Genomic DNA, 21,516 nt, shown 5'->3' with positions numbered 1-21,516 from the left:
ATCTGTCTTCATCATAAATAAGAGGAAAGTCCTTAGATCTGCCAGATGACAAAAGTGAAAAATGAAGCTCACTGGTGTTGAATCTTAACTCTCCTTTTTAAAGTTATACATATGGTGCAAAAACGGAAATTCAAATACTCAAAACAAAAAAATGTGATTCTAATGTGAACTTTGCCCAGACTTTGTAATTATCTTAGGTGAAGCAACTGCTGGCACTTTCTGAAGCACTGTCCAGGTGTTCTGTGTATATACAGGCATGCAGACACACTTTCAAACACCTACACGTCCACATACAGCTTGCACTGTATCTCTCCATGGATCCATGGATTTTTTTTTTTTTTTTTTTTTTTTTTTTTTTTTAAATTTGTGGTGCTGGGGATTGAACCCAGGGCTTTGTGCATGCGAGGCAAGCACTCTACCAACTGAGCTATATCCCCAGCCCCTGTGGACACTTTTCACATACTGCTTGCACTGCATATCCCTGGACACTTTTCAGTAGCTCCAGGGTACACCCTTCTATAGATGTGCTCAGGAGTCACCTAACAGTGGGTGCCTTAGATTGTTCTGTTGTCACAAAGAACAGGTTCAGGTTTGTTCTGGTTGTAGCTGTCGTTTGAGATGGGGTCTTGCTATATTGCCTAGGTTGGCCTCAGCCTATGCTCCCATCTCAGCCTCCCAAATAGCTGGTTCTATAGGTGTGCACTACCACACCCAGTCTAGGTACAATTTTGAATACTAGATGAATAGATCTGTAGAATCATTCCTAGAACTAGAATTAAGGATTGAAGAGCACATATGTGCATTTTAAATATTTAGAGACTGTCGATTTTCCTTCCAAAACAGCCTGCGTTAACTTATATTTCAGTGAAAACTTCAACATGTTTTCATTCCTAATCATTACCAACACAGAATATTAACGACCTTTCGCTCTTCATTGATCTAAGTAATAAGCTACATCTCATTTGTTGCTTTAAATTACATTTCTTTAACTATGAGTAAGGCTAGGCATGTTTTCCTATCCCTTTGAATTCCTTTACAGAACTCTTTTTAACCGTAAGAACCCAAAGACAGGACTGGGTTTATGTCACTAGACATTCTGCATCACATTCTATGCAAAAAAAAAAAGAACAAAATTGGAGCTACACAACTACACTACCTGAGAAAGTGGCCCCTCCAATAAATACATACCTCTGGATCCTGCAAATCACCAAGTTAAGCTTTAAGCTCAAAATCCTATAGCAAAATACACCTATCATCAACAAGAGCTTTGATGTCACCCTATCTCTTAGAAACATTAGGGCTGTGGTTTATTAAAACCAAACCCATTTGCTTTTTTTTAAACCATGCCTCAGCTGTAGTTTGAGTACCTACACAGAAAAAATTACCAAACAAACAACTAGATAACAAAAAGAAAAAAAAACACTCCAATATTTTTAAAATGTGTACCTTTGCAACTAAAAGAGGCGATCTTTGTAAAGTTTGTTGTAGAAGTAGGCAGCAGGACTGGTTCAAACTGAAGAGACAGAGCATCTCTCTGTGAGAAATGATGTACATCCTGTAACAACAACAAAAAGTCCACATTACTACTCTCAGCCAGAATACTTACCCATTCCAAACCCACTCTGTTAAAATAAGTAAACAGCAGAGACTGTATACCTAGCAACTGCTCAGCAGATGTGTCTGTCACAGCAGGGAGAGGGTGCTGGCACCCACCCTCCAGATAAGGCTTCAAGTAAAAGAATGGCTTTAAAGGAGAGCAAAAGAGAGTGTGTGCAACTGTTTCCACATCTGTCCTGAAAGACCCTCATGTTCTGCAATCTGATGCACCCTTATGATTTCAAGTTCTACTTTGTATGAGAATTCATAATTTATAATTATAATTTAAATTATAATTATAATTTATAATTACCTGTATCCATATAAGGCTGTTTCCTGAATGTAATATATACATATTTACTGCTGATTCATCTGTTCAAAAGAATCAGAACAATGAGATTAAAACAAAGAGCCATCTCATCTCCACACCTTAATGATTAAACATTCCTAATAACTTCTTTTTTTTTCAAAATGGAAATCAAAACTGGGAGCCATTTTCTTCTATGTATTCTTTTAAGTCACACAAAAAAGATCCTTACAAAAAGGCCCGATACCATCAGCTCTTAAAATGGTGTACAAGAAATTCTGAATTTAGGGTCATCTGATCTTTTCTACATCACACTAATCACCTGGACAGCTTCAAATAAAGCTGTTTTCCTGCTGCTTGGGCACCCCTGCATTTCCTTATTTAGACAACTATATTCAGAAAGAATGAAACTCCTGGCATCTTAAAACACATGCTTCCTTTTAGCCTTTACCAACGGAAAAGTTCCCCATGGGGCAGGGGCCTTCTCCACATTGATGTCTACCTGGCCATCACTACTCTGGCCAATTCTAGGACTGGAAGTTAAATGATGTTTGACTGACAAGACTGCCAATAGCACTGGGGTGCAGCTCAGTGACAGAGCACGCACTTAGAATGCATAAGGCCCTGGGTTCAGCCCCAGTACAAAAAAACAAGACTGCTAATTTAAAAAAAAAAAAAAATGAACTATGCTTTTGTATACGTTTGTACCATTTTTAAAAATATGAATACACATATACACTCACATACTGTCATAACCAAAGAATTATAATAAATCCCACATTATGAATTTCACAGATCATAGGATGTATGTCTCCTACAAAAGTTCTTAGAAAGTTAAACGAATGAATAGGTTGTTTCTGATAAATAGGACACCTACATCCAGAGGTTAAATTCATAGAACCGAACACAAAAATTTTACTCTAATTTGTCAGGCATCCAAGAATAACCAGCCCCCAGCTATTAAGATACAAAACAGCATGACTTGTTAACAGAGCCGCCATGCAGTAAAATTGAAATAAAGAGCCATCAGACTTCAAACACTGAATATTTAGACTACCATGGCCATTTGATTTGTTTACTATCTTCAAAACATTAAAAAAAAAAAAAAAAAAAAAGCATTTACAAGGAGACTCAGAACAGTCTGCAATAGTCATTTAAGCTCCTTTCCCAAATAATATAGCCTGGTTAATAGCTGCAGGCTGAGAACCAGTTACTGTTACACTCCCTCCCCCACCCCACCCCAGGTACTGGTGATTGAACATAGGGTGCTCTACCATGGAATTACAAACCCAAACTTTCTTTTTTTAATTTTAAGACAGGGTTTCACTAAGTTGCCCAGGCTGGCCTTAAACTTGCAATCCTCCTGCCTTAGCCTCTTAAGTACAATCTACAAGTAAATGCTATCAAATGATAATACAAATTAATCAAAATATACTATAATGAATTTTCCCCCCTTTGGCAAAACTGGGGATTAATCTCAAGGTCTCAAGCATGCTAAGCCAGCACACCTACAATTGACTACATCCCCAGCCCTATGATGAAAATTTCTAAAGATTTCACCTTACCTGAGGTCTCAGATTTATCTGTTGCTACATAAACAATAGAGAGATGATCTAACAAATCTTGTGTGTTTTCTTCAAATTCTTTTGAGGAATTTTCCATTGTTACAATTATGTTCATTCGTAAGTGCAAAACATCATCAGACTCCAGATAACAATTCTGCGATTGAAGGGAAGGAGGGGAAAGTGAAAACTCAAAAAATTATCTGAACTTTGCAATGCCAATTTTTTAAAAAGAAAAGCACTTAAGATCATGGCATCTTCATTTCCAAGGACAGACAGGCTGACTGGTTTTCTGTTATTCCTGTTGGTTTTTTTAAGTAGAGAGACAGGAAGAAGGAAGAAATACTAAATATCTTACCTTTAATTGCTGACACACTTTATTATGTAAACTGCATTCCAGTTGCACTTGCAAGAGGCTACTATTAGTGGTTTCTGCCTACAAGGAAAAAGAGGGGAAAGAACTTTATAAAGGATGTAAAAAACACAATCCAGCATTAATAATATACTATTCATCATTTATTCAGAAACCACATTCATTCATTTATTCAACAAATATTTGAGTATCTGCTAAATACTGGGCATTATTCTATTTACTGGAAATACAACAGTGTGCAAAACAGAAAAATTAGTGCTGGGTTTACTTTCTAAAGGAAATCACAAATTCTTTCTTGGGCAACATGAAAATTCTCAGCATGGCAATAGGCAGGTGAATATGTTCTAACTATACATAGAACACCGTAGCTTCAGCATTTCCAATGCATGTTGAACATTCTGTTCAAATGCTGGAGTTTGAAGTAGGTTTACACAGTAACAGTCAAATAATTGTTTTCAAGTGTGCCTTCTATCCGTACCTTTAGAAGCCATGACCCTGACCCTCAAGTCAGACAAAACTATAAAAGATAATACCCACAATTAAACTAGCTATCATTTTTAATATAGGAAGTGCTATGGGGGGAAGAGACAAAACTATGAGAAAAGAATGCAGGACTTTGTCAGGTTCCAAGTTCTTAGGCACATGGAACAATCCCAACCTATCTGCAAGGAAATGAAAAATCCAATCGAGGGACACAGCCATTTGGGTAGGAGGGTAGGGGCTGCAGACAAATGTGAATACCCTGGATATTAAGTGCAGCATGTGAATCTGAAGAACCTGGGCCATAAAATTTCCTCAAGTTTGACGTCTCTGGCACCAGGACTCTATGTACTTGACCTGGGAACATGTCAGAGCATTGGGAAATCTCAGCTGGGTAAAACACACTCCCAAACCCAGGCTGCCTTACACAGTGTGTGAGCATCTGTGAACTCCAGGAAGATGCATTATGAAGCCGACTCACAATCATGTAATCTATAAGACTTACTCAAGTACATATATAGAAAAACATTCTAGGGGCTGAGGGTGTAACTCAGTGGTAAAATGTGTGCTGAGCATTTTTGAGTCCTTGGTTTCAATCCCCAGCTTGGGGGGGGGGGTATTACTTCAGTTGTCAGACAGTTGAAGTACAGAAAAGAATAAAACACACTACATTTTAAAGGCAATAAAACTATGTACAGTAAAGCCAACCTTATCAACGGGACCAAATGTTAGCCAAAGGCACTTTTCAAAAGTTGCTAGTAACCACTAGTTTTCTTAAAGAGAATAATAAGATTTATACAGCGAACCTAAAATCCTAAGAACTCGATTTTTAAATTTGTCTTTCTTATGAAAAAATCCCTCCACCAAGGACATGTACCAAAAAAGCCCGTAACTTTCTAAAAATGCTTTAACCACAGTTACAAATGGTCTGCAAGAAGCCCACCAACAGGAGCTGCTCCTTTTGCTCTTGTCTCCTTAGGCCTCAGTGAAGACCATTAACCACTTGTCCCTCTCTGGCTCCTCTCCTCCTCTCCAACCACCAGACCCTGGAGTAATCCTGGAGGCCATCTTGGCCCTCCTCTCTCTTCCTGAGGAAGCTCTCTGACAAGGTGAAGCCTCCAGCATTTATTTCTCGAACTCGGATCTTTCTGCACACCCAGAGTCCAACACCCCCCAAGCAGCCACCTTGGCTGTGTCCCGTATCTTAAGACCCATATTCATCAACTGTACCATTATTCATACGGTTGTGTGAGCCAGAGACCAATTTTACGCCACCTTCAAATCCAGAACCAAGTTAGAGTAACTGTTCCTCCCCAGAAGCCCCTGAACCCATCCATGTGTCTTCATTCTTAAATACCGACTTCCCGGGCTGGCAAACTATGCCACAGGCTAACTCCGGCCCACTTCCTGCTTCTGTAAACAAAGTTCTATTGGAACCCAGACCTGCCTGTTCCTTTCTGTACTTGCTTTTGTGCTACAATAGCACTGCCACACCTACAGCACCTTGTACCTGACCTTCTTAACACTCCTCATTATAATGTAACAAACTGGTCAAGGTCACCCTCCCCGCAGACCACAAGCACCCAGTCTGTGCTTTTATCACAAAGTCTATATCACTCAATAGGTACTCAACATGCAGTTAGCAAATGAACAGAACAGTTGGCCCGCAGTCATAATCACAGTGGGGCTGGGCAAACTGGGAATGGGAAGAAACTAAAAATAATTTTAAAATACCTATAATAGGTTATACCAAACCTGACATTTGATGTACTTCTGATCTGAACTATTCAAAGTTTAAAAAAAAAATCAGCATACTTTCAAAGTACACTTTTATAATTAAGATTCTTTTAAAGGAATCTGCAACTATGTCTTTTCCCTTAAATGTCTGAGTAGGGAGAAATTAATAGAAGTTCAAAATTCTGATTTTGAATATGGGTTAAAAGCCCTATGTCCAGTAATTTGATATGACTTAAAGCTTAATAGTTTGTCCTTTTGGTAAATTTCTACATGGATAAATTTATAATCTGACATTTTAAGCATGACAAAATTAGCTAGAAGCATGACAAAAATACACTCTATTCAAAATGCCTGGCACCAGAACTATTTCAGATTTTGGGCAGGGGGACTTGGAACTATTTCCATATACGTTACGAGATCTCTAGGAGATGGGATCCAAGTCTAAAGACAAAATTTATTCGTTTCATATTTTATGCATGGCCTAGTCATCGTTTTATTTATATAACATTTTAAATAATTTTGCTAATGAAACAAAGTTTGTAGACCCTGAACCATGGGACCTGTGATGTCAATAATGGGGCTCAAAAGGTCTCAGATCTGGAAGCACTTGGGATGACAGATTTCTAGGGCAGGGGAGCAAACCCTGGGGCTTCATTTCTTTGCTGTAGAGTACATCTCAGAATCCCACAAGGGGGAGTCCTAGCACCTCCAAACTGCCCGTGCAGCATGCTGAATTTTCTAAGAGAAATCTACAAGTTCGTGCTTTTCACAAAGAATGAAACCTTTAAAAAGAAACTATGAGCAAAACATGAGCCATCTGAAGCAACTACTCAGACTAGCATTCAGGAGCCAACTGAGCACTCAGTGAGAGCAGGACATGGCCTAATAATCCACGGTGTGCCTGGGCAAATTATGAGAGAAAAATGAACAAAACCCTAATTCTCAGTTCTTGAAACCTCCCATATTACTTTAACATCTTAGTTCATATTTTCTTAATAGTCGTCATATAAAGTATGTGAAAGTATTCCTTTTAAGAAGATGGGAGGAAATGTAGTTTGAGGAAGTGACTTATCAAAGATCCTGGGGCCAGTCAGTAGGAAAATGGGGCATGGGGTGTTCCGGGTCTTTTCATGCAAAACAGTCAGTACTTGAGTATTTTCTCCGGGTACATGGGGTATATACCAAGTCTACTCCTCCTAGGTACTTACAGGCCTAAGCATTCATCAAAACAAAGGCACATAATTGAATATAAATGCCGATAAAATGTAACAGATAAGATAAAGAAATGCTAAAACCCCTTTCTCATAAGGCATGTACTCCCGTGATTTTGTGGTGAAGTGGGTAGGAGTTTGGGAAACTAGATATTAAGAGGAAAGAAATCATCTCCCTCCACTTGCTAAGAAACTGATGGTCTTATAAGCACAGTGAATTTGAGGGATTGGGTGCAAAAAAAAAAAAAAGGAAGAAAGTCATTTTAAATGACTTGTATTAACAAGACGAAACTTAACAGAAGTAGACAAGAATCTGTATACTACATTAATCCAAAGAGAATGTTCAAGGCACTTGAATCATGATTTCAAGGTAACACTCACACACAAAAACCTTTCATTTAAGGAATATTATTATGAAATATAAAAGAGTTACTTAATAAGTGCCAACCTTACTGTCCATTTTTCTTAGACACCCTTTTCTCCTTGCTAGATCTGAATGCTACATTTTGGAGCTCTTCATCAATCTCTTATGCCACCTCTGTTTCAACAGGAACACAGATTCTGCCCGTCCCCACCCCCCGCCACGGAGCTGTGTCCACTGGAGTCTGCACAGCAAAGATCTTGTATTAAATGAGAGCTCTCAGGCCCCTTCCACATTACACTCCAACTCCATAACCAAATTCCTCATTTAGTGCTTCCTGCATGACAGACAGGCTCAGCTGAACTCTTAGCAAGCACCACACAGTTATTTGACCCCGATATGAAACAATAATTGTTTCAACCCCCACCCCTGCCCTTCCATTCTGACATTAGCCACCGAAACAAAATATGCCTGCATTGTCAGAACGACTCACAAAAACATTCTGCAAAAACTGGGAACTGGCTGGAATGAACTTTGTAGTTTTGTTTTAGGGGAAAAAAGGGTTAGTAATATGTATAACATTTTTTCTTATCCACATCATTTTAGAAAAGGCAGCAGTGGCTTTGTGGTCAACACAGATTCAAGGTCAAACCCCAGCCATAAATCCATGGGGACATTCTCTTCCCACCCTAAGACTAAACTTCGGCTTCTACAAAATAGACTTACTGAATTCACAGCAAAGTTATGAGCATTAAGTGAGCCACATACACCAACCAACAGCCTCAAAGGGAGAGTTTTTTTGTTTTTATTTGATTATTCACAAGTGATGCATTTATTTAGCCAAACTACAATAAACAAACGTGGGAAGCATTGTTTCCCACATTAAAGTTGTTAGAAGGAAACTCCTCTTCCTCACTCCTTTGGTTTCTAAGAGAAGGGATTTTTTTCCCCCCTACAACACTTCAATTTCTTTTTGTGAGATTTCACAATTGGTTCAGGACCCAAGAAAAAAGAAAAAGGGTCATTTAAGGCACGCTGCCTCCCATCCCCTGAAAGTGCCAGAAACCCTGACAGACCAAAAGCAATCTGAGAATAAGTTAACCCTTTAGATAATAGGACTTTGGTGCAACCGAGTAGAGATGACCCATATGGCACAACACCTTGGTTTTTATGCTTGGGAAAATAACTTATTTTTTAATTACTACGACCTGGGCTGGCAGGTTCAGAACAGCTGTGTGGGACCTTGGTAGGTCATGCAGCGATCTTGGATCTGTCCAAAGGCATGTAGCTATTTTTATACAATTGGATGCTGCTGGCCCAGAAGCAAATGGCAAGTGGATCCTGCAGGTCGGGCTCAGGCCCTGAAACAGGGCCCTGGCTCAGCAAAAGGTCAAGCTTTATAATGCAGGCTGCTAAAGCTTGACTTTCACCAACATGGGCACAGTGTGTACTTCAACTGGTGTGGCCAAGGCAAGAATGAGGCTAGCAAAGGTACTGTGGAAGCAAACACTAAAATTAAACATAGAAGCACCATTAATTTAGCAACTGCAATTCTAGTTATTTACTCAAAAGTGGTCACAGGGCCTCAAGGAGATACCTGTACACTCATCTTCATAGTAGCATTATCCACAAATAGCCAAAAAGTGAAATGTACCCAGATGTCCATCAATGAATGAATGAATAAAGAAAACAGAATGTACATCCTATGGAATAGTATGCAGTCTTCAAGAGGAATGAAATTTTGATGCATGCTATTAACACAGACAAATCCTGAAAACATTGTGCTAAGTGAAACAAGCCAGAAACATGACAAACACTACATGATCCCATTTATACGAAGAACCCACCGTCTAAAGACAGAAAGTAGATTACTACTTTCCAAGGGCTGGCGGACAGGGGATGAGTCGTTAGTGTTTACTGGTGTGCAGCCACAGTTGTGCAAGATGAAAGTACTCTGGAGATGGATGGGGGCAATGCCTGTACAATAGGAACACACTTAACACCTAAGATAAAATTGGTTAAAATGGTAAATTTTACCACAGAGGAAAGAGGGACGGGAACAAGTAAAAGCTGAAGGAGAACAGAAAACCTTGAAGGCCAGTGAAACAGACCAAAAAAAAACAAATGGAGACACCCTGCGCTCCACACGAGAAGGTATTTAAAATGGGGAAGCTAAATCTTTAAAAATGTACTAATAAAGGAAGACAGGAAAGACATCAGCAGACTAGAAGTGTCCCTTCCAACAGAGCTAGGGTCCAGTCCCAGGAACTATGGAGAAACACACTTTTAGGTCCCCCCTTGTGTTATGGTTTGTATCTTAAATGTTCCTGAGAGGCCACCAGCTGAAGGCTTGACCCAGCGCCCCCCCCACTCCTGAGAGGTCAAAGGTCCTCTAGGAGCAGGGCCATGGCCCTGCAAGCCCCTCCTCTCTGTTCCCCACATGCTTCCCTTGACTTACACACGGGCCCAAGGCAATGAGACCAAGCAACCGTGGACTGACCTGTCTGAAACCTCTTTTGTTTGTCTCCCTCCCTCTACTTTGTCTCCCTCCTCCAATCCTCCCTCCTTCTGTCTGTCACAATGGCAGAAAGCTGACGGACACACAGGGAGAGTGGGTGACGAGCTGGACCTTCCCAGCCCGAGGCAGGCTCCTGACAGGGGACAGCAACAGGAGGCGCAGATGGCTGGGGCAGATGAGGTGGGATAGGATCACTGCTTGGGCTCTGAGGAAACATACTCATACATACTGGTCAAGACAGAGAAACAAGCAGAAAGGAAACACGTTCAAGGAAAACCCAGCAGGGCCAGGAGACTGAGCCAGGCCGGACGCAGAGTCGCTCTGACAGGGGACTATCTCCTGGGTGAGACTGCCCAGTGCAGCAGAGAAAACAAGGACTTGCTTGAACAATGGATGTCCCCAGTGGTCCCAGAATGCACTGATTTGATCTCTCACCTGGAAGAACTCGTCCCTCCCCCACAAAAAAAAAAAAAAAAAAAAAACCCTCAAGAAACATAAAGGGAAAAAAATCTATCACGATGTAAAGAGTCCACTAAGGAACCCAGAAGGACAAGGACCGATGTGAGAAGCTGATTAAACTGACCCTCAAGTGAACCTTCCTTAGAGAAGGGGACAGGAGAGGACCAGCAATTCCTGAAGTCCCAAGCCATCTTGCAGAGCAGAAGGCCACAGTCAACCCTGTGGAAGACAGCTGTGCACAGGGCCAAGCTCTTTCCCCAATGGCCCTTAAGGACACGAGCTTCCCACGCACCCACAACACCCTCCAGGATCTGCTGAAAACACCCCATTGAAGCAAGTGCAAACAGGGAAACGACCTCCCTGAGATGGAGGTCCCAGGCCTCAGCGAGTCCACGTGAGAGGCGATGGCAGCCACGCTGTGTTCCGGCATCGACTTCTCAGCCCAGGCATTTGAGATGCCCCGTCCCTCAGCAGAGCAGACACCATCCAGCCTGAGAGTGCCAGAAACAGGGCTCCAGGAAGAAACAGACCCACACACGCAGAGAACAAAGAAAGACCCAGTAACCCGGCTGCCACCAGTGCACATTTCTAAAGCTCTCAGGGAAGGCCAGTGTCTTGATGCCACTTCCTGAAAAAGGAGGAAAATCTGTACAGGTGGCTCTTCCTCAACCGCAAAGCACCTAGACTAGCCCCCCGGCTAACGGTGACCTCTCCCTGTCAAGTGTTATGGGCTAATGTCCCAGACTGTCAACAAGCAGTACCAATGGACGCCAACATCGGCCTATACTGTCTCCTTCCCTCCTTCACAAGCATGAAATACTGGGAACAATTTTTGCTTAGAATTAGCACCTGGAGAGCGGAAGGAAGCATGTTTTCCAAATCTGGCAGATTTCAGGTTGACACTCTGATACTCCAGGGTGTCTTATTAAGATTCTAGAATCAAGTGAGGCTCAGGAGAGTCTTACTACTGAACTACTAGAACTGCTGGAACCCGGAGGAAACCACACGCATTCTAGTGAGAGTGAGCCAGGATGCAGCGTGCTGAAGGCACCATCCCAGCTGCCCCCAGGTGAGGAGACCTCTCGAGCTACAACAAAGAAAACAAGACAGGACAACAACATCATCTGAATGCTAACACCCGCCAGGATAATTTGATATGGGTCTACCACCCTGAACTTTCATGTCTTGCCAGGGGAACTGAATCTGAATTTTAAATAACTCCTGAGAGTTTCATAATAGGAAAGGGTTTATATTCAAAAACTTTTCCTGAAGTTGTGATGAACGCGTTTAGCTATGTGCCGAGCATTAGTTCTAAGCTCTTTATATGAATTCATTCATTCACTAGCTGCAGCAATCCTATCCGCAAGTGCTATTATTATCTATTTTATGGATAAACTGAAATACAAGGAGGCGAGGTAACTGGGCCAAGGTCACTCAGCTCCAAGATTATTACTCAGGTGTCAGGTTTGGGATTCGTCTTCTCATTCACGACCTCTCTGCCTCCCTGTGATGGGCCATGTCTACCAGGCTGGTGATTTTCACTGCAGTATCTTAACTTTGTGACTTGATCCCTCCGTGAAATCTCTGGTGAGCTTGATTGCATGGATCATAGCTGACATTATGATGGGAAACAGACACGGAAGTGAATGGCCTTGAAGCAGATTATGACTGAATTGATCTAATCCATTTCAGAGCTTTCCGGGCCTCCTTTGCCCCCAGAGGCAAGGGTTTCCTACTTAGTGGGCTACAGACAAGGTCCCCAGCTGCAGGAAGGGAGCTGGGGGCTGCGGGAGGAGGAGCTTTCCTTCCTGCTTCTCTCTACACCCTGGTTAAGGGTTTCTCCTTCAGACCCAAGCCTCCTTCCAGTAGAGCACAAGGTGTGACCTGGGAGGACAGAGAGGTAGTAACCATTGGCCCTTACCTCAGCTGACACAGGAGAACATAGCTTATATCGGTAATATAAAGGTGGTTTTAATTCTCTAACTGCTGATCTTTACATATCCATTGATTTAAAACCTGGTCTTCCTTCTATACCAGGAAGAGAAGTATTGATTGGGCATCTTTAAGTCTTCTAAAAGAAGATGCTAGAATATTCTAATATAATGAATGTTTGCAAGAAGTCAATGGGAGATATGTGTCTCATAATCTCAGTTTTAATGTTTCCTTTAAAAGATTAATTTATTCAATTATCTACTTGTTAATGAATTCAATTATTATTTAATTATCAATCAATTTTATATTGTCATATTCTGCCAGTTAACGGGAAAATAAATATTGCTTAAAGAATAATACCTGTTAGCACTTTCAGACTAGTAAAGGAAACATATACAAAAAAATAAGAGCTGTTGGTATTATGCATAACTTGCCCTTATCTAAAATGCTTGACACTAAGAGTGTTTTGGATTTCAGGGTTTTTTGGTTTTTTTTTTTTTTTTTTTTTTTTTTTTTTTTTTTTTTTCAGATTTTGGAATATTTACATATATGCAACATGATACATTGGAAATGGGACCCAAGTTTGGACCCAAAATTGATTTATGCTTCAAGTACACTTTATACACACAGACTGAAGGTAATCTGATGTAACATTTGTAGTGTCACTGAATCTGTAACTGCAACCTATCACATGCAGTCAGGTATGAAAATTTCTAAACACAGGCACATGTGATGGCAGCATCCCAAACATTTCAGATTATAGATTTTTGGATAAAAGATATTCAACCTGTACTTGCTACAACAGGGCTCTCTCAAGGTTTTCAGTAAGTAGCCATCAATTCTCCCCAAGAGGCCACTGAGTTAAAAGAGGGACCAGGAAAGAAAATTGATTTTGAAGAAGTAAAAAGAAGAAAGATGGGGAGTGAAGATATTTCACATACTAAAACAAACATGGAGGAGGAGGGAAGAAGAGCACCCACAGCCACACAGCCGGTATTCCTCTCTTTCTAGAACCTACGCCACACTATCTTCCTTTCACCGACCCACCCCACTCTCTTGGCTTTCTTCTCCCCAAGTTCTCATTCCATAGAATATTCCCATTTGAGGATGTAATGGGAAAAAGACTTTAAACACTTCTTAAGAGCTAGATTCAGAGGCAGGTTGACAGGGGAAATTAAGTAATAGTATATATTCACCAGAATATAGTAATGATTTTCCAGAGTTTGACAGCCTGTCATTTTCATGTAAAGAAGATCACATGACTTCTTTCCTTGTGTAAAGAAAAATTATTCAATACATTATGATGCCCCACATCTGTGGGGACTCTCAGCTATCACACTCTTCATTCTAGGGAACGGAGTGCTGCCAGACAATGAGGCAAAGAGCACAGTTACAGAGCCCCTAACCTTTCCCTGGGCTCTATTTTCCATCTACAAACCCTAGACTGAACTTCTGCCACTTATCTGTTAGGGAGAAATGTGCCCCTTCCCACTTCTCCTCTGTCAAATGGTAACTGGAAGAGTTCTGTGCACTCCTCCTGATTTTACTGCCTGCCTTCCTGATTGCCACATTTAATTGACAGATCAGCACCTGTGAAGGCAAGTTGCAGATAATGATTCAGGCCACCCTCCCCACAAACCTGGCAGGCTCCGGGTTCCAGCAGGCCCTGCCCACACTTGTCCCTGGCAGGCATTAAGGGTTCGACATCAACCCCCAAAAGCAAAGGCCATGCCAGTTTCAAAGGTTAGGGACTCCTGGTCTGAAACGTATTGGGTATCACACAGAATATCCAGAGATAATCTCTCCTTTACACAATCCAGTAACATGATCCCAAGGAGGGGGACAGAATCCCTCATCCACACAAATCAGAAAACTACAAAAAGGAGATCACAAAACATTAATCATGGTGACTTTTGCCTAATGTGACTATGGTCTTGGGTTTATTAAAAAAAAAAAAAAAAAAAAAAAACATGTATTAATCGTACACGTCATGGGGTTCAGTGTGGTGTTCCCACAGAAACAAACTGCATGTGTTCAACCCAACCACCCCTTCTGCTTTTCCACCCTCCCCTAATTTTCATTTCTCTGGGTTTTCCTTTTTATTTTATAGTCTCATAATTTCTTATAATCTTGAAAAGGTAAACTCTTTTAGACAATTCAATAATATGATACCATGCCCCCCCACACACACACAAAACTACCTTTATTTTATAGAACTGTGTGTCAGACATTTCCCACTAACTTTAAAATTTCTCTAGGTTTCCCACATTTTCTTATAAGTGTATTTTAAAGAATAACGATGATTTCAATAAAGATAATTCACATTTTTTTAATCTCTCAGGCACACTATGGCTCATGAACCTATATGCCAGATTCTGAGACAATGGCAATTTCAAATATTCTCTTTGGCTCAAATAAACCAGATCTCAGTAGCATAGATCCAACAAAGCACTGAAGAAAATACTAAAAAGTAAGTTTTGCTTTCTCATGAGCTAAACACAACTATAACCACCATGTGTTTACAGGGACAGCTCTATTTTGTGTACTACCCACTCGTCAGACCTCTCCCTGAGGGAACCATAATTGTACATTGGAAGAACTACTTAATATTCTGCCATGCTGATAACTCAAATTGATCAAATCCTTTTTCTAATGCTAGGCCTTTAAGATGGCTCTGCATTTTTACCATAAACAAAGAACATTTTACTTGCATTTACCTTTTCTGGACCATGAATGACTACATCAGTGGATATGAAAATCATCAGGACACTGGGGAAAATGTAAAAGCTCACAGAGCTGGAACCGCCAATCTTGGCTCTGCTCTTGACCTCTACTACCAAGTAACTTAAACTCTAAGTCCATTCTACAATTTCTAAACTAAGAATTATGCCACCTGCCCCGGTAGTAAATCTGCTGAAGGTCAAACCGGTTGATGTGGGGAAAAGGTGAAGTTCTACAAATCTCAGAGGTCACAACCGGGTAGATGAGCTATTTGGGAATCTCAACTCAGATTCCCATGGACTCATCTATCTTTTTAAAACTCCTGGGACCTTCGTGCACTAAACTCAGAGCTGATAGGAAGGTTGTAAAAATGAAAAAGAAGCAGGCCTTGACTCAGAGAGCCCGCTGGAAAAGCAGGAGAGGGCACCAGCACACAGTGCTACAGCAGGGTGTGAAGCAAGGGCCACCAAGGCCGGGCGCAGGCCTGCCTGGGGACGTGGGAAGGATCCAGAGGAGCTGATGGCTGAACTGGGTCTTGAAGGATGGAACCAGGAGGAGACTCACAGTGAGCTAGAAGCTCATGAGGGTGAGTCTGAAAAAAAGAGGGTGGCAATGTCCTGGGAAGGACAGAACCTTTGATGCTGGAGGCCAGAAGAAAAGGGCGGAGCTCTGAGACTGGAGAGAAGACGGACCCAGATTCTGAAGGGCCTCGAATGCTCAGCTGAGGAGCCTGGATTTTCATCCTTAAAGCAAGAGGGGATCCAGCTAATCCCATGACCAGGAAAATAATGACCAGCTGTGTTTAACAAGACAGTAGCAACAGCAAGTGACACGTGGACTGGAACAGATAAAGCATGAGAGGGAGAATAACCCAGGTGACAAGTGAGGACAAGACGCAGCAAAAGCAAAGAAACTGCTGATTCTCATTCAGACCCACTGGAGCATCCACTAGGAATTCTCCCTTCATGGAGGTTAAAACAATGAACCAGAAAGATCCAGGAAAAGGGTGTAAAAAGAAAAAAAAACAACCTTAACTTGTGTTTCCCTACCATCTTAGTCCATGTGGGCTGCTATAACAAAATACCCCAGACTGGATAATTTTTGTGTGGTTGGTGGCAAGCTGGGAACAGGGAAGAACAGGTACGGGGATTTAGCCCAGGGATGCTCCACCACTGAACTACACCCCCAGCCCAAGTGATTGGTTGACTTTTATTTACATTTTGAGACAGGGTCTTGCTAAGTTGCCCAGGCTGGCCTTGAACATGTGATCTTCCTGCCTCAGGTTACTGAGCTACTGGGTTTAAACATGTGTGCCACCACACCTGGCTAGACTGGGGAATTTATTAATAACAGAACTTTATCATTCATGGTACTGGAGGCTGGGAAGTTCAAGTTCAAGATCAAGATCAAATGACAAGAGTTTTGGTGTCTCTGGGGGGTAGGGGGTATTCTTCACAGATGGCACCTCCTATGTGTCAAAAAAGTGTGAGGAGCAAGCTCCCTCAGGTCTCCCCATTAAGGGCAGTAATCCCATCAGGATAGCTCTGTCCTCCTGAGTCTAATCCCTCCCAAAGGCATCATTTCTTCACCACCTGCTCCAACACTCAGACCCATGTCCTCCCAATCCCAGGTTCACATCTATGGCAATCAGTGAAAACGCACACCTTCCTCTCCACAGAACCCAGTGGTTCCTATTTTTTAAAAATGGGGCCAGCAAGAACTTAGACCATAGACAAGTCACACATACACTCTTGTTTTCAGAAGAGAGTAAGACATTAAATCCAACAGAATTTAGCAGGCAAAAAAATTAGATATGAATGAGTTAAAATATAGAAACGAGAAGGACCAAAAGGAGCCCGTAATGCAAAACAAAATTACATATTCTTAGTCATTATTCACTGACACCCTAGTTCAGTTTACAAGAGGGACAATTTTTTTTTTGTTATTCTGAAAAAAAATTGGGACATTAAAATTAGGATTCATACTAAGAAAGCAGAATTCATCACAATCTATATGATATCATAAATATTTAAAATGTTTTTCCTTACTAATAAGGTAAAAGGAACTTAGTTCACTTGACCATTTCTCTCTATATATGCTCTTTCAGAAAAGGAGAACAAAAGACAGGACATCCTCTTCAGAATGCATTAGGAAAGCCACACTCTGACTTCATTTCAGCTCCACAACGGGGGTTGACAGGCTCACTTGACACTTCCAACAGCAGGCAGTTCAGCCTGGCGGAAGGAACACAGGCCCAACTCACACAGACTCAGGTATGAAATTAGCAATTAATTTTTCCTCCAGTCTGTATCCCTGAAAAACACCCATAATGATTTCTAGGCATTTTTAAACCTGATTTTTGCCATAGATCTCTAACTCTTTTATCGGTTAAGAAATACGAGAACTCGTTGGGCAGGTCCTGAGTATCCACAGGAGGTAGTTTGTAGCAAGTTGCAAGAGTAATAGAGCCAAGGTGTTCTGATTACATAAAATTTCCAGTTATAACCTTAGGAAACAATTTTAAGGAAGTATAATGAATGGGCTATAGTAATCCCACATTATCTGAGAAACTCAATATGGCCCCACTGTCTCTGGTATGGACATAAATTTTATGCTCATGAAACTGAACCTGGAAGTTAGAGATCACCCCCCAACTTATTTATTCTAACAATCACTCTAAAGCCTCCTTGAAACTATGTATATTCCATGCTTTATAACTGATTTGATAATAACTGTCTGTCTCTTGATATATAAGAACTTCTATTTGTTCATGCCAATGCATATTAACTGAGCACCCACCAAGTGCCAGTCAGAGATCAAAACAAAACCCCTGCACTAAGAAGAAGCTGATATCAAGTGCAGGCCAGGCAATAAACAGTTTTCCTCTGAGCACTTCGGTTGCAGGCACTAGTCTCAGGTCCCAACCACTCATCACTTGTTTCATAACCAAACCCTGCTTCCGCCTCCTTAGGCTTAGTGCACATACATCACAACCCTGCACTAAGGTATGCACCTGCTTTCTATTTTTTAATTTCATTTCCTCTGATGGGACACTGCTGGGTTTGCAGGAGCAAAACTTCTGATACCTTCGGTGATTATTCTGACAACACAAGCTGCTTTCATGTTTTCAAACGGCTCATAACCATCTTAAAGATGCCTTTTGAATTATGCATCTTTAATGTACCCCACGCATCAAGCACATCTGCCATTTTCTCATCCATGCTCATAGTGTTATGAAATATTCCTGCTGTGTGTGCGTCTCTGATCTGTATTTGACAGATGGAAGAGTCAAACAACACCTGCAAATTTTGGAGGCTTTACTTTTTCAAACTCTGTTCACGGATACTTTTTATTCTTCTGACTATATTTAAGTCAGATTATTTTAAAATTTTTAATACTCAATGAATACACTAAAATCTTACTCAGTTTAGAACTAAACGCAAGGCAGACCTGAACACATAACCATCCTGCACTTTTTACCTATGTACCAAAAAAACAACACAAACAAACCAACCCCAAAAAATTACATAACCCCACTGTTTCACTGCAAATACTTTCAAATTACTTAACCTTACTGCCACGTTAAACAGCAAGAAACACTAGGAAGTATGCAATTTAGATGCAGAAAATATTATAGTTGGGATTTTTTTAAAGAAGGTCATCATTATTTCTTAAGTTTAAATCTTATAGGTTTATGTTTTTAGGGACAAGAAAGCTTAAAAGACTTAAAATTTATGTTTTCTCTATCATAATTTAAATGCAAGAAATTGAGATAATTACTTTCTAAGAGACATTTTTAAATTTTTCAAATATTAGTTTCTAATTTTTAAATGCTAGCTTCTAACAAAAGATTGGTCCAAAAAGTTGAGTTTTACCTTGAAATTCAGAAATGTAGTCTACACTGTAACATCACAGGAGCAGGGACACTGTTGTGTTTATGCCCTATCATTTATTGGCATACTTAAGAAATAATGTTCAGTAACGATTTGTTGACTGAAGGATGATATACAGCAATGTCCCTAGAGTCAGCCTTAGAAAACGACTTAACCCATAAATCCTGGCATCATGAAAAATGAAGGACAAAATCGACAGCTAGGAATGGAGCAAAGGATGACAGGGGCCAATAAAGGTCACCAAGAAAATTCATGGGGGAGAAGAATTCTCTTATTCAAAAATGGTGCCATGACTATTGGTATTGATGTGCAAAACAATGAATATGGATCCCTACCTCACACCACTTACTAAAATTTAAAGTCTAAGAGGGTCACAAACCTAAATATAAACTATAAAACTCTTACAGGAAAACACAGGAGTAAATCTTCATAACCTTGGGTTTTCTAGATATGATACTAAAAATAAAAGTAACCAAAGAAAAAAACAGACAAACTGAACTTCATCAAAATTTAAGCCTTTTGTCCTTCAACGGATACTATCAAGAAAATGAAAACACAACCTACAAAATGGGAGAAAATATTTGAATATCATGTATTTGATAAAGGTCCAATATCCAGGATAAAAAATTCTTACTTCTTAACAATAGAAAACACAATTTAAAAATGGGCAAAGGATATGAACAGACACCTCAAAGAAGATGCGTAAATGGTCAAAGAACACATGAAAAAAGTCAATGTCATTAGCCACTGGGAATGCTAATCTAACCCACATGAGCCACCAACTTCATGCTCACCAGAATGACTATTAAAAAAATGTTTAAAAAAAGAAAAAAACTGTGCTGGGGATGTACCTCTGTGGTAGAGGGCTTGGCTAATATGCGTGAAGCCCTAGGTTCAACTCTTAGCACAGCAACAAAAACAGAAGATAAAAAGTGCTGGCAAAGCTGTAGAAAAACCGGAAACCTCACACGTTGCTGGTAGGATTGTAAATGATGTACACATTTCAGAAAACGGTTTGATAGTTCCTAAAAATGCACAACCCAGCAAAATTCCACTGCTAAGAATACACCCAAGAGAATAAAAAAGACATGTCCAGATGAATTTACAAATAAATGTTCAAAGCAACATATTTGGAATAGCCCCAAAGTAGAAAGCAACCAAGTGTCCACCAGATGATGAATGGTTAAACAAAATATGTATGTCTATACAATAATCATGTTTGGCAAAAAAAAAGGATGAAAAACATGGATGAAAGCTAATCCCAAAAGATCACACATTTCCTTTATATGAAATGTCCAGAACAGACAAATTCACAGAGACAAAAAAAATAAATTAGTGGTTGCCAGGGACTGAGGCAATGAAAACGTTCTAAAGTTCGACAGTGGCGATAATTGCACAACTCTGCAAATATACTGAAAAACCACTCGTAGTCTTTAAATGGGTGGATTTTATGGTGTGTGAATTATGTCTCAATAAGGTTGTTAAAAATAAAATAAAATGCAAAAAAGAAATGAAGAGTTTGGTACAAGTTAAATTTCCCTATCTAACAAGCTTTGGACCAGATGTGTTTGGGATTAGGGCTCTTTCCAGATTTTGGAATATTCTCATATCCATGATAAGATATCTTGGGGACCAGATCCAAGTCTAAACACAGAATTCATTTATGTTTCATATGTATATACCTTACATAATTCCACACAATATTTTTAGTGCACATGAGTTTTGTGGACTTTTCCACTGTAGCCTCAGGCTGGCACTCAAAACAAAATTCAGATTTCGAAGCACTCTGGATTTCAGATTTTTTGTTTAGGGATGCTCAACCTGCTTCTGCTAAAGCAGAAACACAGATTTAAAAAAGCCAAGTCATCAGCCAGCAAGGCAGGCCACAGGGCAGGGAGCAAAAAGCTGTTCCCCTGCAGATAACCACAGAGTGACCTTGGGGCCCACACCTACTGGGTGAGGCCCAGGGGAGCCCAAGGCGGAATCAGATGGCCCAGGAGTGAAGCAAAGAGCAGTAATCACATCATGTGGGCGCGTGATTACCAAAGGGAGATAAGTCTTCTAAGGGGAAAGAACACAGGTCTAGGACACCTTGACAAAGCACTTGTGCTGTACGAGTCCCTGAAAACCTCACGCCTGAGCTGAAAAAGGGACAATGAAATAAGGGTAAAATTGGAGAAAAGGAGGGAGGGGACTTGAGGAAACTGCAGATTCAAAGGCCGGTGGCAGAAGGGCAATTCACGTGCACACCAGCAGAGCATGGCTAGTGAGATGTAAGGTAAGAAGCAAGGGACTGGTGTGCAACCGGGCTGAAGGGACAGCAACCAGGGCCTGCAGGTGGCTCCAGTGGTAGAGCATACGCCTGG

General features: G+C 40.7%; 1 protein-coding gene across 1 annotated transcript in view; it reads right to left on the bottom strand.

Annotated features, from left to right (window-relative positions):
- Tmem131l (transmembrane 131 like) overlaps window positions 1–21,516 on the bottom strand; it is a 167,801-nt gene that overhangs the window by 58,751 nt on the left and 87,534 nt on the right. The window contains exons 7-10 of the mRNA XM_015484360.2: window positions 3,824–3,901; window positions 3,469–3,622; window positions 1,910–1,968; window positions 1,447–1,555 (exon numbers count right to left, since the gene is read on the bottom strand). Of these exons, the coding sequence (XP_015339846.2) occupies window positions 1,447–1,555; window positions 1,910–1,968; window positions 3,469–3,622; window positions 3,824–3,901 (400 nt within the window). The remainder of the gene's footprint in view (window positions 1–1,446; window positions 1,556–1,909; window positions 1,969–3,468; window positions 3,623–3,823; window positions 3,902–21,516) is intronic.

The sequence above is a fragment of the Marmota marmota genome, unplaced genomic scaffold (genome assembly GCF_001458135.2).
Source record: "Marmota marmota marmota unplaced genomic scaffold, marMar, whole genome shotgun sequence".
Taxonomy (NCBI): domain Eukaryota; kingdom Metazoa; phylum Chordata; class Mammalia; order Rodentia; family Sciuridae; genus Marmota; species Marmota marmota.
Note: the sequence above shows the minus strand (reverse complement) of the source record. Positions and strands in the feature narration are given on the sequence as shown.